The sequence below is a fragment of the Thamnophis elegans genome, chromosome 3 (genome assembly GCF_009769535.1).
Source record: "Thamnophis elegans isolate rThaEle1 chromosome 3, rThaEle1.pri, whole genome shotgun sequence".
Classification (NCBI taxonomy): domain Eukaryota; kingdom Metazoa; phylum Chordata; class Lepidosauria; order Squamata; family Colubridae; genus Thamnophis; species Thamnophis elegans.
Window position 1 is genome coordinate 39,228,046 of NC_045543.1, and position 22,395 is coordinate 39,250,440.

General features: G+C 37.0%; 1 protein-coding gene across 1 annotated transcript in view; it reads right to left on the bottom strand.

Annotated features, from left to right (window-relative positions):
- The window catches only part of ADGRL3 (adhesion G protein-coupled receptor L3), a 453,165-nt gene that overhangs the window by 256,859 nt on the left and 173,911 nt on the right, over nucleotides 1–22,395 (bottom strand). The window contains 2 exon segments of the mRNA XM_032213192.1: nucleotides 1,095–1,895; nucleotides 6,402–6,416. Coding sequence (XP_032069083.1) covers nucleotides 1,095–1,895; nucleotides 6,402–6,416 — 816 coding nt within the window.

The following is a 22,395-nucleotide window of genomic DNA, read 5'->3' on the forward strand; positions in this document are numbered from 1 at the left end:
AGCCCAACCCATCTCAAAAGGTTGTTGTTTTATGGGAAAAAGGAATAAGAAGAGGAAGGAACATTATTACTTTGAACTGCACAAAATAAAGACAGGATATAAATTTAATAAATAAACAATAGTTTTCTTTCATTAAGATTATGATTGTATTTCAAGCATGGCACTAAACTATCCATTTTGTTTAAACATGGTTCATTGCTTAATGCACAATGTATGAATTTACATATAACATTAAATTGTAATAGAAATCATAATCTATATAGGGCCTTAGATAACTCCTTTTGGAATACCATGCCCAGTTCTGGAGACCTCATTCATAAAAAAAGAGATTGATAACATCGAGTGAGTCCAGAGATGGGCCACAAAAATGGTGCAAAATCTGAGGGACAAAACATACCAACAGAGATTATGAATATGTACAATCTAGAGGACAGAAGAGAAATGGGAGACATGATTGAAACCTTTAAATATATTAAGGGTATGAGTAAGGCTGTACAATATTAAGCAAAAACCAAGAACCTGGAGGTATAACCTCAAACTCTCATGAGGGAAGTTCAGAAGTAATTTTATAAAGTATTACTTCACAGAAAGAGTAGTGGAAGCTTAGAACAAACTTTCAGCAGGGATAGTGGGTCAGTTACTGAGTTTAAATATGCTTGGGATAAACACACACTCATCATCTAACAAAAATAAAACAATAGTAATAAAAAACTTCAAAGTGCAGCCACTAGGACCACTAAGTCTTTTTCTGCTGTTGTTTTTCTATGTTTCTATAAATGACAATGCAAATGAATAACAATGACATACTGACAACATGTTAACTGAATAAATGATAAATTTACCAAGGGATTACCATAAAGGGTTACATGAATCCCATCATTGTCTTTGTCATCTCCACTGGAGTAGTAGTCAAGGAAAGGAAGGATGTTTAAGGTGAAAGAAAAACACTCACAGATAAACATTTTTGATCTATTTCCCAGTCAAATTCCCATCCTGCTGCTTTTAATGGAAGGCAAAAGTTTGGCCTTAGCCACAGACTAAATTGGTTGCAAATCAAGAGATGACATAAAATAAAACTTATCAAAGAACCTTACCTGTTCTGCTGTCCATTGGTCCAAAATCCAATGAATATTTAACCACATGGTAGTTGTTCCATACATAAAGAAGGTTATCCCTTGGATTATAATCCACTGCAGCAATATACTGATATGAATTTGGAAATGGGACATCCACTACACTTTCCTTGCTTTGTTCAGTGTTGTATATATAGTCAATTTTATTTCCTGTAGCTTCATTATCATCATCTTCATATACAGATTTCACTACATATAAAATGCCACAGATCATGAATGCATTGGAAGCTGACCTTTTGTCATAGGATGTATCCCATGTCCCTTCAATCCTCAAGGTATAAGGGTTTAGCTGACTAATGACTATTTTACCATTGTTTTGTTCTGTTGCATAGATCACCCAAAGACCGTTCTCATCAACAGCCAGGTCTATATCAGATTTGCCTCCCCATCTATAAGGGGATGTATCGTGGTAGTTGGCATTAGCAATGATAGCTTCCCCACTTTTTATTCTTGTCCGTAGATCAAATTTGACAATGTTCCTGGTTCTTTCTTTGTTGAAGAATAAAGCCCCATCGTACACCACAAACCCTGTGCCATCCACTCTGTGTGGGAGCTTGTAAGTTGTAGTTGGCCTTCCAGCAATGAAATCATCTTTGGAAGAATATTCTGTCAGAGTGTCAGTTCTGTATGGTGTCCATGGCATGTAGTAAATCTTGTCAGAAGCCTGCAGTGGATCCTTACACCAGGCTCCTGACTGGTGATCAGATTCAAATAAATGTTCACTCTGGTATACTCCTTTTAGTAGTCCAGGGCAAAGAAAAACTGAAGGGAAGGAAGAGGTTAAAAGTACAATTGATTATTAAATGTGATAGAAGATTTTTCTTGGCACTTAGACATTTATAACTCAAGTTCCAGGAGAAGAACTAAAAATATCAGTCTTCTCCTAACTCTGAAAATACATGAATGGGGCTCTGTACTAAAAAGGTTATAAGGGGAAATTTATAGGGATTATAAATTTTAACTTTGACATGACATATACAACATACACTGCTATAAAACCAAAAAAGCAACTAAAAAGACATTTAAACTCTATTTCAGAGAAATCATTCTTATGGTGTGCAGTTTAAATATTAAAAAGGGCTGGGGAATTGCCACATAAATACATTCAGAATGAATCCCTAGCAAATAATAAACAATTAAAAGAATGTGTCCTGGGGAAGGAAAAAAATAGTAGCAATAAAAAGCAAAAAGCAAAATGCAATACAGGAAGACTAAGTTGAAGCATTAAAATATCCTCTGAAATACATAAAAATAAAAACATTACTTAAGCAATTCATAACAGCCAAGACTGATCTGCTGAGATGTTTCATTCCACAGATCTTGTGACTAATATTATTTCCCTCTAATACCAAAATATGATTTTAGATATAATTCCATTTCTTTTTAAGAAACGTTTTTAAATGCCAACTTTGCTACATGATTGTACAGGTAGTCCTTGACTTATAGCCAGTGGTGGGATTCAGCCAGTTCGCACCATTTCAGGAGAACCGGTTGTTAACTTTCTGAGCAATTAGGTGAACTGGCTGTTGGAAGAAATCATTAGAGCAGAGAACTGGTTGTTAAATTATTTGAATCCCACCACTGCTTATAGCCATCCATTTACCAATCACTCAAAGTTACAATGGCCTTGAAAAAAGTAATTTATGATCAGTCCTTGCACTTGCAAGTATCACAGCATTCTGATAGTCACATGATCAAAATTTGCACACTTGGCAATGATGGTTGCAGTGGCCCGGGGTCATGTGATCATCGTTTGCGACTTTGCCAACCAGCTTCAACCAGCAAAATCAATGGGGAAAACTAAGTTTGCTTAGCGACCACAGTTGCAGTGATTTGCTTAACACCCATGGCAAAAAGATTGTAAAATTGGGTGTGACTCACTGAACTGCCTTGCTTAGCAATGGAAATTTTGATCCCAGTTGTTGTCATAAGTTGAGAACTACCTGTACTTAAATTTTCAGAATGTAATCCATTGCATTATGTTATTGTATTTTTCGTTCAGATAAGAAATATTTTTTGTATACAGTTATTAAATAAGTAAAACTAGGTATGACACAAAATTTGTGTTTGTATTTAATATGTTGATTTATAGAAATACAAACAGCATCAGCTGGGATGTATGTGTCAATTAATGGAAATTAGCAGGTATGGCCTGCAAATCCTTTCCTCTCCTGTTTTGGTCCTTAGGACAATCCTTATACTGGATGGTGTTTGCAACTGAAGCAGAAAGGGAATTTTCTTACAGCATTAATCCATCTTCAAAAATTTCCTACCTGAGCCTGCAAGGCTCTCAGTCATTATTTTTATACGACACTCAAAGAATGAATGTAGCATCATCTTGGATTGGAAGGACCAAAGCAAAGCATGAGCAGAAGAAGTGTTCCCACATAAACTGTATAGCAGAGTCTTACCTATTGAGGCCAATCTCTCACTAAAGGGTCAACTTGGCATTAAGACGGGCATGTCAAAAACAATTATATGTTAATATTGAAACTGAGATGCCAAGACTTTTGTAAGAGCTCTGATCTCAGCCACAGCCAAGGCTGAAAAATAATTTTACTCGGTATATTTATGTCAATATTCCAATTCTAAGTCAGCTCCATTTAGAAAATGGCAAAGATGCTGACCTCTTTGGTCCTTTTCCAGCCTTTCCCACTGACCAACTCCCAATTGACATACAAGACACCCATTTCACCCTCTAGAGTTCCTGATGGCAGCCCTGTTCCTGTTTATTGTGTTTGGTCCTCAAGCCAATCAGAATTGCACATCCCTGGAATTACAGTTGCCTGAGGAATAAGGCAAGGTTACTTGGTTTGCCAGATACCATTGGGGGTGAGAAGTGTTTCTCATACTCTATGGCGTCTTCTGAGGTGAAAAATACTGAGGGGAAATGACAGCTTTGTCTCTTCCTTTTGCAGCTAGTATAGCGAATTTTGGGCTTCTTTCTATTTGGAAATGATTCCCTCCAAATGTTTGGTTTCTTCCAACAGCAATTTTCATCCTAAGCCTGCTTGCTTTGAATCTTAATTCTAAGTAAATAATGTAATATTTAGTTGAGTGTAGGGAGGTGTTGGTGTTGGTGTTTAGACCAGGCTTTCCTAATTTGCTTTACTTTTACTACCTTGTGATTGGCTCAAGGAATCAGAAGACATTTTTTAATTCTATATAGGGCTATAGATCAGGGCTGTCCAACCTATAGCCCGAGGGTCACATATGGTCCTGGACAGCTAAAAATGTAGCCCCACAAGATTGTAAATGTTTAACATTATTAGGTGATTGTTAGTTATATTTTCTATGTGGCCCAAGACAATTTATCTTCAGTCAAAGTGGCCCAGGCAAGTCAAAAGCCGTGCCTTAGATCAGTGGTCTCCAACCTTGGCAACTTTAAGACTTGTGGACTTCAACTCCCAGAGTTCCTCAGCCAGCAAAGCTCTGGGAGTTGAAGTCCACAGGTCTTAAAATTGCCAAGGTTGGAGACCACTGCCTTAGATCAAACCCTTAAGGTCAGACTGAATTTCCAAGGATCCCTGGACCTGAGTATTCTCAGCAAATATCCTTTGTCCCTCCAAAAAAGAATGGAAATGCAATAGCAGCTCAAGGTAGGAACAGAACTTTCAGCTTTCATGCTACTATTTGGAAAGTTAACTTCTCTTTCTTTCAATTTTTAAAAAAATATAATTTCAAAGAAAGATGTATTTTTTTAATCCCATTCACTTTATGAACAAATTGGGATGAAGAAGTAGTTAACACAACGGTTCCCCTCCTATTTGGATAGCTAATTCCAAAAGTGGCACATAGGAGACAATTGTTTATTTCAGGGAAATTATGAAATGGGTTCCTCTGGACTTTATTTCCTGAGGTTTTAAACATGCATATCATTACCAATATGCTGCCGGTGACACCCAGTCCTCCTTTCCTAATACAAATAAGGCAATTGATATTCAGAAGCAGAATAAAGAATCAATTCAAGAGCTAATAAACTAGGATTCAGTCTAGACAAAACAGCATTAAAGGATGTATCCTGAAGAATCATTTGGGCCTTCAAAAATTTATAGGTATCTCAATCTGCTCTCACCAAAGAAGGGAAGTCACAAAAGAGATGATGGCCTGTTTCTAAAATGCCTTTGCCTGGCATCTATATTGTGTGTTGTTGTTTTTTTAGTGCTCTCTATTGCCAGCATTTAAAAACAATTTTAGTGGTTTTAGAACTTTTTTTATGGCCTGCTTCATTAGTGTGAGTTTATAGATAAATTTAATGTTACGTCTTTTTATTGTCGCTGGTGATTTTGCACTGACAATTCCTATGCTTTCTTTTATATTGCTTTGTTTTTCTTAATATGATTTCAACGGATTATTCATTGCCCTGAGAACTGCAGGGGTCAGTTTCTAACAATAATAAATAAATGAGTAAAATAAGCAAGTAAGTGCATAAATAGATTCATTATTAAACAAGTGATACTGTACTATTATATTTTTCATGGTTTTGATAGTGGAAACTTCAACAACAAAATGTGTAATAAGTATACCAATCAACTTTATCATAGATCTTTAAAAATCTATATTAAGTTTGTACAGTATACACTCAAATGCAGAAATACATGTTTCCTATGTACTTATAGATCCAAACTCTCCCAAAAGTGGGAGCCCTGGGTCAAGTGAACACAGATTGTAAACTGGAGAGAATAAACTAGGCAGTGTAGTCTTGGTCTTTCTGTCTGTCCAACTGTACTAGGCATCAAACCACATACAGTACAGAAAATTTAGTTTGCAATTTTTGGACAAGAATTATTCAAACCCTTCTTCATTCAATTTATACTTCGAAGCTATAGCTTGTACACACTCAAAAAAATATACCACTGAAGTTCAAAAAGTTACTTATAAGTAGGCATGCATGAGATTGTACCCTTGTTTATGTTTATTATTAAATATTATACAAAAACAATTTTCAATACTACAATATGTGAGTATTCTTGCAAATTATTTCATGTGCTTCCCATAAATTGTGAGGAAGCAGAAGGAATACATTATAATTGTTAAAACAATCTGTAGGAAAGAAGAATGGTACTATTAAACATTTCTTGCAAAAAGATGAGATGTTAGTATTAAATAGCAGCCACTCCTTCCCTGACCAAATATTTAATAAAAGAGATTAAAGTGGTGTAGGTTAATGATGAAAGAGCTTCAACTAACATTCAAGCATTTAACATTTTATCCCCGAATTGCTTAGAATGAGTATATGTATAAAACAGGTGAAAGCTATTTAATTACCTTTTTGTTCCACTTCTATTGAAGAGAAAGAAGAAAAGCAAGAAAGAGAAAAAGAAATAGATTAATGGTACTGTACTGAGCAGACATCTTTGCTGTTGCATTGAAGTTTTAGCCTCTGGTTCATTTTCAGTTACAGTTTGTGAACATGATGTATCTAAGATCTAAGGTCTTTAAATTTAAAAAAAAGTACATTACAGTGTTAAAAGGCATGCAGCATCATTTCCAAGAAACCATTAACACCATTATAAAACTTGTATTAATTTTAATGTGAAAAGTTTTAGGATCCTATAATGACTGAAAACCCCTAATTACATTAATTCCAGGAATTGTCTCCAAATGAGAATATATTCCCGAAAAGATGTCATAGCCTGCAACCTCCAATAGCATTACATTAGTAAACAACATATTTCTTCCTGCATTTTAATCAGAAAAAAAACCAACACAATATTATATAAAAACTTCAGCTTTTTAGTAATGAATTCTTTATGTATGCAATGAATGATATTTTTTTTACTATCCATCAATTAAGCAATATAAAATGATTTATAAGTGCATTAAGTAATCACTTTCTTAATGATACACAGTTTTCACAAACTAATAATAGGAATTGATTTAGAAAAAGCACAAAGCACAGATACAACATAATTTAAAGGATTTTAACAGGTTTTAGACTGTTGCAGACATTAAAAGGCTTTCTATGCAATGTCAAAATCAGAATGTAAGGATGGAAAAATGGCAGTATATAGTCCTATATTAAAATGATAAAGGAAAACTTCTGAGCTTATATTTAAATAATGCCCATATTCTCTATTTCTAATCATAGTGAACATACAGGCAGATAAAGTCACAAAGAATTCTTGTTCCAAAACAGGGAAGTGTGTTAAAAATAATGAATTGTGACACTAGACTCAGCAACTGGCCTGGAGCTTGCTTATTTATATCCTGCTTTTATTATATTTAAAAATCATGACTGCTAATATATTCACCTTCTTCATCATATTTTCCTCACAACAACCCCGTGAGGGGAGTTGGGCTGAAAGAGTATGACTGGCCCAAGGTCAAGCTGGCATGGAGTTCTTGGATGATAAGTCCTGGCCAAGAATGTTAATAAGTACCATATTTTTAAAGATATAGCCTATAGAGTCCCATGTGCACAGAATTGCATGTATGTGCATGTATGTGGAGGAGCATATCAATTTAATGTTTCATGAGCATAAATGAGAATAAGAAGCATAGCACCCAGCTTACAAGATTCTATATGTGTAAATGGCTTTATGGTGATGATAAAACACTCAAATAAACAACAAGATTTTTTTTCAGAAACTGTAAAGCAACAGTATCTATTGCTAATGAATTAGTAATGAAATAATATTTTGAACCAAATTCTAAAATTGTGTTTATGGATGAGTATAAGACGCATCGGAGTATAAGGCGCACCAAGGTTTTGAAGAGGCAAATTAAAAAAAAGTAGGTAGGTAAATAAAGGGATAGAGAGGGAGAGAAAGAGAGAGAAATACAGTAGGTAGGTAGGTAGGTAGGTAGGTAGGTAGGTAGGTAGAGAGAGAGTAGTTGGGAAGGTAGGTAGATAAAGGGATAGAGAGAGAGAGAAATAGAAAGAGATAGAGAGAGAGTGAGTGTAGGTAGGTAGGTAGAGGGATAGAGAGAGAAATAAAAAGAGATATATAGAGAGAAAGTAGATAGGGAGAGAGAGAGAATAGGTAAGTTGGTAGGTAGAGGGATAGAGAGAGAGAAATAGAGAGATAGAGAGAAATACAGTTGATAGGTAGGCGTTTTTGCTGGCACAGCACTTGATCAATGTAATTCTCATCAATCAGTTAAATAGCTGTCCAAAAGGAAAAGAAAATTCCCCCCCAAAAAAACATGTTTTTGGCGAAAATGGGCCCGTTTTTTTGAAAAAAATAATTGCATGCATAGCCTTATGGAGGCTTATAGAGTGCTGCTGGGGGCTGGGATGGCCCGTTTTTCGCTCATTTCTGTCCTCCCCAGCCCCCAGGAGCTCTCTGAAAGCCTCCATAAGGGTATGTATGGTGATTTTGGTGATGGGACAGGGCTTTGGGAGGCAAAAAATGCTGTATTTGATGTATAAGACGCACCCAGATTTTCAGCCTCTTTTTTTTTTTAATAAATGTTTTTTAATTTTAGTTTAAAACAGGTACACATCTTTCTTTACATCTGTAGAAAATGTATCAATCAATTACAGATAAGTTTTGGTACATCTCCTCCACAGTCAATCAACATAACTCATATTAACTAAAGCATTATTATATAACCATTTTCATTTAACTGTAATTATTATTTAGGAATATTGATGAAAGTAATAATCTTGAACAATCTCTGCCCACTCCAGTGGGGGAGAAAGGAATAAAAAAAAAAAAAGAAAGAAAAAGAAAGAGGACCGATAAAAAATAAAAATTAAAATAAAAAATAAAAATAATACAAAAAAAGACAAAAACGACAAGAGACAAGGCAGGAAAACAAAACAGAACACAGGTGTCTATCATAAGAAAAAAAAAGAAGTATATCAACTGGTTACAACATGCTTTGGTGCTTCTCTTCCATTAACTCATATTAATTCAAATATCTCAACTCGAATATTTACCATATCAAAATCATTATATCTCCAGTTTTAATTACCTATGGTTATTTAAACATCCCTCATCCTTAGCTATGCATTACATAATTAATCCATAACACATGCTGATATTTCATTTACTTATTTGTAAAATCCTCTATTATCATCAAATCCTCATATCCTATTTTAGCTGGACTGATTTTCAGCCTCTTTTTTGAGGAAAAAATGTGCATCTTATACTCTGAAAAATACAGTATTTACCCAATTGGTAGTTTGGAATACTAAGCAATAAGAGAGAAGTGGGGGGAGGGGAGGGACGACAAACTCTATTTTAAGAACCAAATGGGAAATTGGGGACCAAAGAAATGCATCCTCTCTCGCCATTCCCAGTTAGCAACCTGTAAAGAGCCAGTTTGGTGTAAAGCAGGGGTGTCAAACTCGCAAATTGTCATGTGATGCATCACAACTTTTTCCCACTTTGCTAAACTGGTAGTGGCCATGGCCAGTCCCATGGCCTATGGGCTGCGGGTTTAACACCCCTGGTGTAAAGCATCAGAATAGAAACAAGGAAACTTGAGTTCTAGTCCCATCGGAGGCATGAAGCTAGCTGGGTGACTTTGGGCTAGTTAGTTTCTCTCAGCCCTGGGAAGGAGGCAAAGGCACTTCTGAAAACCCTGGGAAGAAAACAGAAGGGGCCTACCTAGGAGATCTCTGAGATTTTGAGATCAATCAGACACAAATGGAAAGAAAAAGCAAACCCCCAAAGGCAGCTAAATATTGTGAACGTAATACAGAATGCTGAGAGGAAATCTAACAACAGAATTTTAAAGTGGCAGGCTATTTAACCAGGAAAGGCAGCAAGAACTGAGAACATGAGAGCTTTGATAGATTATATCACAATGAGTGCCTGGGATTATCCAATTAGAGGCAATTGGGAGACTGGGAGCTAGTACTCACTCTTACAGCTAACAAGCATGCATGGAGATTGTTATGGAAGCACACATGAGACCGGACTGTATTCTGCATTTTTTGATTCAGAAGTCTCCTTTTGCTTCATTATTGTATAAAACAAACTCATTTCCTTAGCAGGTCACTTAGAAGACAGGACACGAAGGAAGTAGATTTGGCATATATAGTCATCGTTCCTCCTCACGTCTTGTTGCCTTATGTTTGTTTAATTTCTCAGTGCATTATTTCTTCTTCCCATATATGCAACTGCTGAACCCCTAGTATTACAAGCAGCACAACTCAAGATCTAAAAAGCTAGTGAGAGGAACAAATATTTTAAAATGAGCCAGGTTCCTTACATAATTCTGTCTGGGAAGGAATGATATTTTTTTATTTTAATCTATTTCCTGATTTTTTTCTTCATCCCTACTAAATATTTTAGTCCTATATGTTAAACATATGTTAAAAATATGTTAAACGGGTCTTCTACTATACTTACTGTGCATTGATAAAAGTACAAAAATGAATGTTAATTTTCATTTGCATATTGGTTTGTAAACTGTAAATTAGATTGTACAGCTAGTCCTTGATTTATGACCACAATTGAGTCCAGAATGTATGTTCCTAAGTGAGAAATTTGTTAAGTGAGTTTTGTCCCATTTTATGACTTTTCTTGCCACATTTATTATGTGAATCCCTGCAGTTGTTAAATTAGTAGTAATAGCACTTAGACTTATATACTACTTCAGAGTGCTTTGCAGCCCTCTTTAAGCAGTTTATAACATCAGCACATTGCCCCCAACAATATGGGTCCTCATTTTACTGACCTTGGAAGGAGAAAGCTGAGTCAAACTTGAGTCGGTCAGAATCGAACTCCTGGCAGTCAACAGTGAATTAGCCTGAGTGAATCTGGCTACCCCACTGACTTTGTCAGGTCAGAAGGTCGCAAAAGATGGTCACATGACCTGCAACCATCATAAATATGAGCCACCCTGTTTAAGCATCTGAATGGAAATCATGTCACCATGGGGATGATGCAATGGTCATAAGTGTGAAAATTTGTCATAAGTCACTTTTTTAGTGCTGTTGTAATTTCGAACAGACACTAAACAAATCACTGTAATTCGAGGACTAACTGTATTGCATTAAAATGCAAATCAAATGATTTTCTTTTCCATTAATTCCTGAAGTCCAAAAAAAAGTCTTGCAATCCATGTAGATTGTCCTGCAACTCAAAGTTCAGTACTTCTTTTAATTTATCAGGTATCTTTTAATATAGAAAAGACAAAACAGACTCCACCACTTTCTAAAAGTGGATTCTCATTTACTGCTTCAGAGAATGTCTGCATATACATAGGCAGATAGTCCTTGATTTATTAACATTTGCTTAGTGAATGTTTGAAGATACAATGGACCTGCCCAAGGATACTTACAACTCAGTTCCAATGTTCTGATGGCCTCCCCCTCCCCCCCCCGGTCATGGAACTGCATATTGGGCTCTTGGCAACAGCCTTTATTTATGGATGTTTGCAGTTTACCTGGCACCTTTATGGTATTTTGCTGAAAATCAGGATGCATTTTCATCTTTTAGCAAAAATGTCTATAGTGAACAGTAGGTTTACTTTACAGCAGCTGTTTAAAAAAGCCTCTAAAAAAGCACCCTCTACAGGAGACAGGAGAATGATGTGCCTTATCTAGTCTGACTTTAGGCGTTTTATGATCACTCAAGCAGAGTTAAGCAAGGGTTAAAAGCTGTCGTTCTCCTGCCTCCTCCTGTAGAGGGTGCTTTTTAGAGGCTTTTTTAAACAGTTAAGCAGAGTCATCCACGGTGACTCTGGCAGCAACTAGCTCAACCTGACCTCAGCTCTTGCCTTTTTCCTTTTACATTTTTTTTCTTTTCATCATGGCAGGCAAGAGCAGAGTTGAAATCCTCTCTGAAACAGCTGGAAAAGGTACGTGTGGGTCGGAGGGAGGGGGAGGAATTCAAACTTCATCCTCAAGTGTAGATCCCTCCCCAAGTGTAGTTTGATTGCAGGCAGAGCTACGTTGCCTTTTCAAACACACACACGCACAGCTGGATAAAACTATATAAGCCTGGCTTCACTGATTACAAGTTTGAAAAGGCAACGTGGCTCCGCCTGCAATCAAAGGCTCGGATCGGCTCCCCTCTGGCTTCTCTGCCTCTTCTCTCACCCCAGCCTGCAAGCAGGAGGTGAGTGGGTGGGTGGGCTTTATTGCGTTTCAGGCATTTCCCACTCAGGCAGCAGGCTGTATTTGCAATGGTGGAGGGGAATTGGGGGGGGGGGGTATGGCAGAGGAGCTGCTTTCAAGCCATTGGAAAATATATCCAATCCAACTTCTGTGTTTATGTTTGTTTGAGAGAGAGTGAGTGAGAGAGGGAAGGGGGTAGGAGAGATAGTCCAATCCAACTTCTCTGTGTGCGTGTGTCTGTTTGAGAGAGGGGGGAGGGAGGGAGAGAGGGAGGAAGGAGGGGAAGGGAGAAGAAAAAGAATGAAGGAAACTTTTTTGCAAAGGAGAAAAACAAATGCTGATGCTTTAAATCGGAACTGAGCATGCCTGGCTGTGGAATTCTGGGAGTTGAAGTCCGCAAGTCTAAAAAAAATTGAAACCCACCACTATGTCAGTGCCTCACCAGCCATAAACCTCACTGCACGTCACTGATGCCAAGGTATCCTCAGAACTGCCTTTTGGATGCTACCTATTCTGAAGTGCATCCCAGATAGGGAAGCTCAGGATACACCACAGTCCTTAGGTCAGAGATGTATAATGCTTTGTAACACTCCCCCACATTTTCTATAATGCTCCCCATTTTTATAGAACAGCCTCCATCCATAAGGTTCAAGTTAGGCTGGCATGATTTAAAGCAACTTGAAAACAAAGGATATTGGGAGCCAAGGGGCTTTTCTAGTTGTGCAAAGCTGTAGGTTTCTATTTATATTATGTGTATTTATCATAATTTTATTCTGTTATGGTTCCTTGAGCTGATTTTATGACCAAAACCACATTTCAGTTGAAGCTGACAGGACGCTGAATAAATAAACCATGTTACATTAATGAGAGTAGGTGTTCCAGAAAGACAAACTTGAAAAATATGTAGTTAGAATATAAAGTCAATGTAAAGAACAAATTGAGTACGCTTCCTTATATGAAAAAGAACCTGAAATGTTATGGGAGTAAGTGAGTATTCCCAAGAGGAAAAGATTGATGTGACTTTCAAAACAAGCTATCAGGATAGCCTTGGGCAACAGGGCTATACAATGACTGAACAGAGACTTTCAACTATAAAGCAAAGTGGGGCTAGGAATGATCGCTTAATCAAAGCATGTCAACAAACAGAAGAATATAAAAAAGGAAAGGGAAATGAGAGAAGATCAGAGAAATCACAAGAGGATCTACAGTTAATATAGGAATACTAAAGAGTACTCACTGAAAAGATCTGAAAGAGGCAAATGAGGTTAAAGGAAGATTATACTGAACCCTTTTCAAATGGGCTTACAGAATGACAGAAACATTTGTAGAAAGGATATATATTCAGGAGCTGACTCCATTAAAAAGTGAGTCAGTACAGCTAAGAAACTAGCTATCAAATAGGAAAGTATCAGGCAGGAAAACCCACAGAACGATTCAGAATTTCAGGAGAAGAGGCAGTCAAAGTACTAATAATTCTATGTGTAAAAAGTGTAAAAAATGATATTTGGGGTCCAGAAATTGAAAAATATTGATTTATATGCTGAATCAAACCACAGAAATGTAAGAGGTTGTGCAAATTAGATTAATTCTTTAGATATTTTTTGTTAGAATGTTATTCAGAAGAATAAAGCTACATACAGAGACAAAATGCCAAAGAACATAAGATTTCAGAAAAGACAGAAAAAATGAAATTGGATAGATAACTTAAGATGGGTAATAGAAAAATAATGTATGGAGATTTATCTTTATTAACTATCACCACTTTTAAATTGTTAGAATGAGAAACACACTAAGGTTCATATGAATGCCATAAATTCTAATTATGTTTCTTAGCAGCCTTTATAAAGACAAGAAGCTGCTATAAAAACTGAATTTGGAGAACCAGAAAAGAAAAGAGAATGATATGTGTCCATTTCTGAATATCTTAAAGTATAATGTATAAAGTATAAGAATGAAAGCATAAGAATGAAAGAGACCACAACTAGCCAGAACAATGACAGTCTGATATATTCAGAGGCTGGAACATTGTTCAAAAGTAAAAAGAATTTAAAATAGTGCATTATGAAAGTTTAAAAAAAAGTTTTATTTTAAAGACATAAAACTGCATGCATAGTCAACTTGTAGCTGATGATAAGATTGAAAGGAGAGAGATAGCTTTATTTTCTGGAGCTCAAAAATAGATAAAAATGGAGAAAGTGCTGAAGAAGTAAACAACAGTTTTAATCCTAGGCAGAAAGGCAATGAAAGACTTAGACGCGATCATGAAGGATATTTCTATGATTATGCAAAGCTTTAAAGAAATGCTTTGATACATACAGCTCTGAATGAAGCACTGCTTTGCAGCCTGAGAGTAAGTTGAGAGGGGCTTGTTGGAGAAAGTTCAGAGGAGACTTTTCCCAAAGTGGTGGCTGAGGGGTTTCCTAAGGGTAGTTCCAAACCGCCTCATACACATAACAACCGTGAAGCTGGGCAGCAGCACCATGGACTTTGTGGGATGATCCATGCAAGGCTATGTGCAAGGATTCTGACAGACTATATGGTATCCCAGAACTGTCAGTCCTTTGTGGCTGATCAGATTAGGAAGCCATGTCCTGTAGGTCATTGAACTGCGCATGCATGCACATGAGCAAGCCGGCAGTAATGCCGGGTGAAACCCACCCCTGGTCACTATGTATTTTTATTGTAAAACTATAGTAACAGAATTCTCTCCCGCCTTTTATCTTCATGAGAATGAGGGGCTAATTACATTCCTGCCCTAGACTCAGTCCTTTTTAAATCTCACCTCAGTCTTAGTAAAAACTCTTCCTCCACTCCCTCAAGGCCCTTCCCTCTTCCCTCTAGTAGCAAACCACTGGTGACTCTAAGCTTGCTGCTTACATTGCAGCTACTTGGTCAACCATGCCACATTGCCACAACTTTCCAATCCACATCAAGGGTGTTTTGGAGTATATGACTGCGGTACAAATTATGACACAGCTGCTGTTGTATCCTTGAGGGAAGGTGCACCACCACTACAGCTGCACATAATAGGCTGTCCAGGATCTTTGCTATCCCAGCCTGGGCTACCAAGGATTCAGAGTCCCCTCATTGTTGACACCTCCTTTGTGCCTGCAAAAAATCCAAGTTAGGGAAAATAGCTGAGCATGCCTTCAAACCTCTGATTCACAATGCCAAAATTCTCAACAGGCTGTTTATGGCTTCTGGCCAGCATATCTGGCAAATGAATAAATCTGGGACACGGTGGGAGGTGATCCTTGAAGTCCTGCTTAGGAGCTTCATGCAAAACAATTTGAGATCACCTGAATCACTTCACTGAAGCAAAATGCACAATCTCTTAGCGTTTTCCAAGTGAACAAGGTCACCTAAATGGCCCAAAGCCATTTAAATAAATTTTAGTCAAGCAGCACAAGCTGACTGTAGCACACAATGAAACAAATATGGTGTCAAATCCCATATGACCTAATTCATGTGAAAGACATTAGTTCCTGAGGGCCCTACAACTTACAAATTAATAGCTTGGTGAATATAGTTAAGACCTCTGCTTACACTTTGTTTGCATGTTTTCTGACTTCCCTCCCAATGCATCCCTGCATTCATTCAATATTCATTCCACATGCTACTCTGTCCCATTTCGCCTCCATAGATACTACCATCTCCTACATAGATTCTCCATTCCAGTATGGCATGATATACACAAAATCCTTCCCCCATTTCCACACACATCCATTGCACTGCTCCACATCTACAAACACATAATCTCCTCTCCCTAAAGGGAACACATCCTCACTGCAAGAATACTGTTTCCTAATATACCTATTTCAAAGGTGAGTTGCTCCCAGTTTTACTACCGGTTCGCTTTGCACTCGCTTTGCTTGTACGTGCGCAGTTCAACGTAAATTGTTCTTCGCGCATACGCAGAACAATTTACAATGAACTGTGCATGCACACACACTACAAAACAATATGCTGGCAACGGCAGCAGGGACCAAGGAATCAGTTCGGGGGCGTGACCAACTTGGGTCGCTGCCGGTTCTGTGACCCAGGCCAAAAACCACTATCGGTTCGGCTGAACCAGGCTGAACCAGGAACAACTCACCTCTGACCTATTACTACCTGTGCCACCTTTTCTCTCATTTATAATTCCCACCCCAGATGAACATTCTAGACATTATTCTTTTCTGCACACTCACATATAAATTACTCCTGTATACAAGACACCAAGTTGAGTTCCATTGCTTCTTTTTTCACATACTGCTCTACATATACTTCCTCCACTTCCCGTATATTTTATTTCCAACTAATCTGGGTTCTCTGAGATTCACTCAGCATCTTCTCCTTCCACAGCAGGGGTGTCAGACTCGCATCTTAAGAGGGGTCACATGACATATTGCAACTTCCTCCCTTCGCTAAACTGGGCATGGGTGTGGCCAGCACATGACACATCTGGCCTACGGGCCATGAGTTTGACAGCCCTGTTCTACAGTCACATCTCTGCCATATATAAATACAGCCCAGTCTCAGAAGAGCCGAGGTGGCGTAGTGGTTAGGGTGCAGTACTGCAGGCCACTTCAGCTGACTGTTATCTGCAGTTCAGCGGTTCTAATCTCACTGGCTCAAGGTTGACTCAGCCTTCCATCCTTCCGAGGTGGGTGAAATGAGGACCCAAACTGTGGGGGCAATATGCTGACTCTGTAAACCGCTTAGAGAGGGCTGAAAGCCCTGTGAAACGGTATATAAGTCTAACTGCTATTGCTATTGCTATTCCTTTTCTTTCCACACAGGAAAATACCAGTCATCCCATACTACAAATTCCATTAATCCAGATAAAAGAAACAAAGTCAAACGTTCTTCCTCTTCGCTCACACTGTCCTTTTCCACATGCAATTCATTTTCTCCACATGCTCTTTTATTATATTCCCCCTTTGTATATTTGGCATTTATTAATGCAAATCATTAATGCAGAGAAGCAAATCATAACAACATTCCAATAACAAAACCTAAAATACAGATCTTGAATTCAGTTATTCAACTATTCCAAAAGCATACTTTCATATGTAATATAAAGCTTTATTTAAAATTGTCTGCTTGGAAATTCATATTATGGGAAGAAAATATGATCCTATGTGCTCAAAGTCCTTTTTCCACCTCTCCTGTAACAAAAACAAGGCATACTAACAAAACCATGTGAACACTTCAATCTTGTACACTAACTAGGAATGCAGAAACCACAACCAAATAAAAGTTGCTAATTCAACTTCTGAATTAATTTCCAAAACATGAAGGTGCTCATAGCTTGCTCTGATACATTTTCTAAATACTATTCATAAATAGATCTACCAACCTGCTTTTTCTATCAATGGCTAATAGACATAAATGCAACTATTGAAGATAATCCTAGAATAAGGATGCACATCGCTGCTAAACACTTCAAAGGTGTGTTATAATCCTCTCTCCCTCCTTTGCACACCCTGATTCTCTCACCCCACCCTTTTCCCCACATTGCCTTCCAATCCCCACTCTTTCTTATTTATATATTACCATTGTTGGCTAAGCTAATTGATCATCTGTGATTCTTTCATTCAAAGAAAGCAAATCAAAAGCATAGCTATGCTACCTTGTAAGAGTGTCCCTAGAATCTGTTTTCCTTCTTATGACAGATCACATTTAAACTTCAGAAGAAGAAACAAACAAATATTTGATCATTCAGATGACACAGATTGCTTCCACTACAGTCAGCAGCCAAAGCCAAATGATGGCAAATATCATTCACAATATAGTTATAGTAGTCATTATCCCAAATCTATTTATAGCACTGCAAAGCAATCTCTTCAATCCACCTAATATAGCATAAATCCTATACATGCTAACTCAGAAGAAAATCTCAATTTTTAATGTGGCTTATTCTCAAGCAACTGTCAATAAGATTGGTGCTTGATTTAAATACAAGCAATGTTTTCTTTAAAAGATATATCCTTGTGTCTAGAAAGTATTTACAAAAAGGAATTACTGCATAATATCACTAAGAGTACTCTGAATTCCTTCCTGCATATTTTGGTGTGGTTTTTGTTCTAAAGCACAGTGGCAACAATGAGACAGCCTAACCATCACTTTTACTGAAGCTCTATCAAATTTAGCAATTCCTATACATTGACACTGCATTTATTAATTCAATAAATGCCTGAATGATTGCAATTCTATGGCAGGGCTTCCTTTTCCTCATTTCAAGTACTGGCGTTGGTCCAGAATTTAGTGGAACACACTCCCCTCTGCAGAGCAAACTAATTGGTGGAAGTGGTTGTGAGCAGATTTTGAGAGTGGCAGAAAGGTGACCTATTGTAAATCTTATAAGATGGTAAGTAGCGGAGATTTTGTAGATGTGCAGCATTATTTCCATTGTGATTATAAATATAATTTGGCATATATCGATTTTGTTCTTTGTTAAGTTTTTTTTATTATGGTTGGAAAGTGACCCAGTGTGGGTGTATTTTAGAAAAAAATCTTTTTGTTTGTTTGTACCCTGGAGAATGCCGCTTCCTCTTCTGAGATATGGTTGAAACACTGAGACAAAAGTCCTTGAGGCAGAGAGATTGAGCATGACTCTGAAGAATAATTAAAGTAATAATTTAAACATGCTTGCACTGTTATTATATCTCCCTTCTGATTACGGTATGTTTATATTGTTGAATTTTTGCTATGAGCCAGTTAGAATTGGAACAAGTCAGACGGTATAAAATCATTCGTATGTATGTATGTATGTATGTATGTATGTATGTATGTATGTATGTATGTATGTATGTATGATGTAAAAGCAATAAGTGAACAAATAGGAGAACAATGTCCTCTACCAGTATAATCTGAGTCCAAATTTGTGGCTAACTTTCTACAGTGTTTTTCACTGATGCTAAATGGTAACAGTCAGTGGAATGAGGAAAGTCTCTAGAAAGTGAGTTATGGTAAGTTGTGATAGCTGGTGAAGAAGGCAACGAAGAACAAGAATAGAACAAGCAGGGTGAAGAAAACAGAATCAAAATGGGGAAGATATGTAAGTCCCTGATGACAAAACTGAACATAAATACTGCACATCATTAGACACCTGGTGAAATAGAGGAACAATAGGATATATTATCTGTGAATACAATTCTGTAGCAAAGAAATAGGTTCCCTGGAGGAGCAGTTTGTGATGCCTTGAAATACTTCACTATTATTTGCTGCCATGTCTGTTAAAATCCTTAGGGGCCCCTCAATTTTGAAGGTGTGGTTTTCATCATGTATGGTAATATGGATTGGTAAGCGATTGGATTAATTTAGCAGGGGATGGAGTGCTCAGTATTGAAGGGTATGATTTGGTATATGGCTGCTTGTTTGCTGTATAATAAAGAGGTGGATGAGAATTTTAAAGATCATGTTCTGGGGAATGCCTTGCTACGGGTTGGGAAAAAACATCAATATAAATTAAATGACATGGTAGACTTTTAAAAAGGTTAAGGTATTCTGGACAAAAATATGATGGATTATGCAAAATGTTCTAAAAAAAAGGATAAAGTTTACCCCCCACCTATTTTTTGTTATGTATAATTACTGACTGTACAGCAGTAGAGATTAACTTGACTTTGCATTTGATAACTGCAGCTAGATTGTTGGTGGCGCAATACTGGAAGAAGGAAGATTTGTCTACTATCCAGGAATGGACATTGAAAATCACAAACTTAGCAGAGATGGCTAAAATATTTGCATATCTCAAGAATAATTCAAACGAGAGATATAAACGAGACTGGGAAAAATGGATTGACTATATTCAAAATAAATATGGGTCTAGGAAATTTCAGATAGCTTATGATTAAGATCAGAAATGATACAAATTGTTTATAGTTAGCCTAGCAAGGAGGAGCTAAGCTCAATTCAAAGATGTTATTAACTTTCTACTTTTTCTTTAAGTATATCTTAAACTGTTTTTGTTAAATATTTATACCTTGTATTGGTTCTGGGAAGTCAGGGTGGGGGAAGGTTGGGGGGTTGGGGGGAGGGGGGAGGGAGTGGAGTTTACTAAGTTGGAGGAGGGATGTTGGATGATTGTATATGTATACTGCTATTTTTTTATGTATATTGAAATGGAATTATAAATACCATCAACACAAAAGGGAGTTTGCTCAGAAGCTGAAACACACCAAGTGAATTAGAGGAAGAGTGGGAAGCAGAGGAGAGAAGAAAGGTAGGAAGAGAGGGATAGGAGAGAGGGTGAAGGGGGAAGAGGAGGTGTATAAGGAGGAGTGGTAAGGAGAGAGAGGAGAAGGAGAAAGGAAGGGGAAGTAGAGTAGAAAATGATGGAGGGAACACAGGATGTAGAAAGGGGGAGGAGAGAGGGGGAAGAAAGTGTCGGATAAGGTATAAATACGGTGTATGGAGAGTAGAAGAGCCAATAACTGGGTTTTTCTTTTTTTTTCCTTTGGTAGTTGATGGTAAGATGAATTGATGTAAGTACTTAATAATACAACATGATATTGACTATATAATAGTATACATGTGATTATATGTTATGAAAATGGAAAATAAAAACTTTCTATGGAGAGCATGTATGATAGAACTCTTTGTCCTGCCCTTTCCAACTTTTTAATTTTTTGCACGTTCTTTTCCTGTGTCTTGTAATGTGTATCCTGGATGTCACCTCAAATCCAAGTGCAGCTTTTGGTCCAAAGGTTAAATAATCCTGATATAAAGGAAGTGAGTGAATATTGGGAATAATGTTACTCTATATGTGGAAAGGTGACATAACAATGAGCTGAAACTTGCAAAGAAGACATTATTATTCACAGTATCACAATAGTCGGCATACAGTTTGGCTATTAATCAATCAATGGAATCAATGGAAAAACAGAAAGTGAAATTAGACATCTGCAAAAGAAACATTAGTAACAGGAATCTTCAAAAATACAAGCTCCAATCACAACAAAGAGAGCATTTCTGGGTATTTTAAATATGTGCTTAGTCAAGAAAGCAACCAGAGGACCAAAGAGTTTGGTCTTAAAATGGCTATTGAGTTCAGAAATATTCCAAGCTCAAAATGTTTTTCACAACACACTGCACTGTTTTCATTGTGCTTATAGATCAATAGATAAATCAATATCAATAAAATATTTTCAAGAAATTATACTACAGCAACCAATCCATAGTCTTCTCTATTCTCAGATTTTAAAAGATTGGAACCACATTTTTTCTCTTATCATTAACATATAACTTGGTTTCCAAAATTTATATATAAAAATAATGATACAAGTTAAGAAAATGTTCATCAGGCTTTTTCCCTGTATCCTAGAATACAATTAATCAGGCTCCACAAATTTGACTCATTCAGAATTACTAGTTATTGACTAAATTTATATCTTTTAATCTCAAATTAGCATCCTGCTCCTTCAATCTGTCCAACACAAATGGGGGGGGGGACACAAATTCCCCTATAGGAGGGGGTTGAGCCAGAGAAATTGAATGATGCTATTTTTTATAGTTATGAGTTAATATTTTGCTATCTTCATGAAGCAGCTGGTATATTATTTCTTTGTCTTGCTTTTGTTGTTCTTAGTATTCCTCATTAATCTTTACTCTGTGAGCATTTGCTCTGCAATTCTTTATCTGTAAACTTCCTTAGTGATCTCTTTAGAATCACAGAGTTGGAAGGGGCCATTGGACTATCAAATACAACTCTATTTAAAGCATTTACAGATTGAAAGCATTAACCAGAGATGGTTGCCCCTTTTCTTGAGCACATTAAGTAAACAGGGGATCATCATTAACTGGATAATTGGTTCTACCATCAAATTACTGCTAGAATGCTCCATTAAAATGCTTTCTTTGTGATTTAAATTGATTGTCCTGACTTCTTGATCATACAATAATAAAGAAGAGGTCTTACCTTTTGATATCCCTTCAAATATTCCCCCAATTCTCTCCCAGTTCAGTTTTCTCTCCATCTTACTAAATGTACTTTGCCTCCTTTGTCCTTTATCTGTTTGCTCTTTTCTGTTTTCAATATTTATTAATCTTTTTGTACAGACACTCTGATTTTTTTTCTTTTCCATTGGGAAACTATTTTCTGCTTGGCTTTCAGTATTGCTTTAATTGAAGCACTCCAAACACCCTGAGCTCATTTACACACTAGCTTCTACTATCATGAAATCCTACCGGTAATTAGCTTTGTTTTAATGGAATTAAAGTCAGCACTCTCGAAATCCAATCTACTGAACTGCAGTG